This window comes from Alligator sinensis, unplaced genomic scaffold (genome assembly GCF_000455745.1).
Source record: "Alligator sinensis unplaced genomic scaffold, ASM45574v1 scaffold282_2, whole genome shotgun sequence".
Lineage (NCBI taxonomy): Eukaryota > Metazoa > Chordata > Crocodylia > Alligatoridae > Alligator > Alligator sinensis.
The window spans coordinates 3,347,450-3,349,138 of record NW_005841879.1 but is presented as its reverse complement, the minus strand read 5'-3'; the positions used below and the strand labels follow the sequence as shown (position 1 = coordinate 3,349,138).

The 1,689-nt window shown below is 45.8% G+C and overlaps 1 protein-coding gene across 1 annotated transcript in view; it reads right to left on the bottom strand.

Moving 5' to 3' along the window:
- Positions 1-1,683, bottom strand: part of CUNH17orf75 (chromosome unknown C17orf75 homolog) — an 8,746-nt gene extending 7,063 nt beyond the window's left edge. Inside the window, exons 1-2 of the mRNA XM_006017398.3 lie at positions 1,367-1,683; positions 289-414 (exon numbers count right to left, since the gene is read on the bottom strand). Coding sequence (XP_006017460.1) covers positions 289-414; positions 1,367-1,563 — 323 coding nt within the window. The 5' untranslated portion in view covers positions 1,564-1,683. The remainder of the gene's footprint in view (positions 1-288; positions 415-1,366) is intronic.
- Positions 1,684-1,689: the final 6 nt, after the last annotated feature.

The following is a 1,689-nucleotide window of genomic DNA, read 5'->3' as shown; positions in this document are numbered from 1 at the left end:
TCCCTTGTTGTTATATGCCCAGGAGGTGTGATCACTGATCACGAGCAAAACCAATTCTTTATTTAAAAACAAAAGTTTATATTATTTTGCACTGCCACCTAAAGGAAACAGCAGCAAGTGCCACTACTACTGAACAGTTAAGCAGAGAAAATTTTGAGTTGCAGTGATCAGGGTTAAACCAGCTACAATCAGGATTACACCTAAATGCAGCAGCAAACCTGAGGGCATGTCTTATACCTTCTTACATTTATCAAAAATTTAAAAAAGCATATTATACTATACTCTTACCTCAGCTCCACAGATGCGACATTGCCCAATCCTTCAAAAAGTGCTCCTTTAGTAAGGCGCTTGGCAACAAAACTGCGCAACTCTGTCTCTGCTTCAGTTGGCAAGTTAGTATCCACCAAGGAGAGGCTTGAAAACAAGACAAAAAGTCATAATCAAAGCTTTAGTTGCATAACTAGGCATGTAAGCACCCAGCCTGCAGGCATCACGTGCTCAGAGCAGGGAAACGGAAAGATCTCTTCCAGGTCTGCTACTAACTCACTCATGGCATTTTACATCATCAAGGATCACGCGAAGAAGCACTGTGATGAAGCATGGCCTGCCTGCTCAGCTTACTGTGCACCCCAGAAGATACGTAAGGTCACTACCTTAATGCAGCACTGGGCTCATACGTCTAGGTGTGCTTAGTGATGCTTGCCCAGTGCCACAGTATGGTTGTGTATGATTGGGATGTGTAGCATGAGCAGAGTTGGGCTCACTGTGGTGCTCCCTAGTGCAGTCTTTAGCAGTGATAACATGACCTCTGAGACCTGTGGCAACTCAGAAACGTCCCCTAGTTGTTGAGTTCTACAGTTTTCTAATCTGAGTGCTAATACCAACTGACAGATCCCTCCACAGCCTTCATTAAATCACTTAACCTTGTGCTTCTTCAACTTTCCCACTTGCAAAATAAGAATAACGTCTATTTCACAAGGCTAGCTGTCTGCTCAAATTAGATGAAATTAACCAAAATGAGCTTATCTCTATTTAAAGACTTCAAATGACATCTAAATGCCAAGTACTAATAGTATTAGAAAACAGAAAAATTGAGAATAAAACACTAGTCATATACCAGTGCAGAAACACTCTCCTGTTTGGGTGCGTGCATGTCCATGATCACGCTGGCATTTAAGGAGAAAACCTACCTAAAAAAAGTGGCCAAATGAAGTGAATTCAGTATGGCTTGAACGTAATGGTATAGTTGTGGCCTGCTGCTGTGTCCACCTCACAGCTTCGAGCGTTTGCTCAAGTACCGCGGCGTCAGATGCTCCGAACGAGCGTGGGAACAGAAAGCGGCAGGTGCTTAAAGCGTTCGTTTTACCTGAAGTCTTCAGCAGCCGAAGTTTCTGCCGCCGCGCCGCTTGGACTCGCATCCACGCGTTCGGCTCCTTGCTGCGAGGACCTGAAAACCGAGCCACGTCCCGACTGGCCGTTAACACCCGCACGAATTTTATTGTGGAAGCAAAACAGGGCCAGAGAGAAAACGGGGCCGGGAGAGAAGGTGGCTCCTGAAGGCATTTTGGAGAAAGCCAAGGACGTCAGGACAGCGAGGGCTTCTCTCAGGCGTTCCCCAGAGGGGCAGAATAACAAGGACGTTAATGACACCAGGCATAGGTGCACGCTTTTATTTTTTGCTGGGGGGGG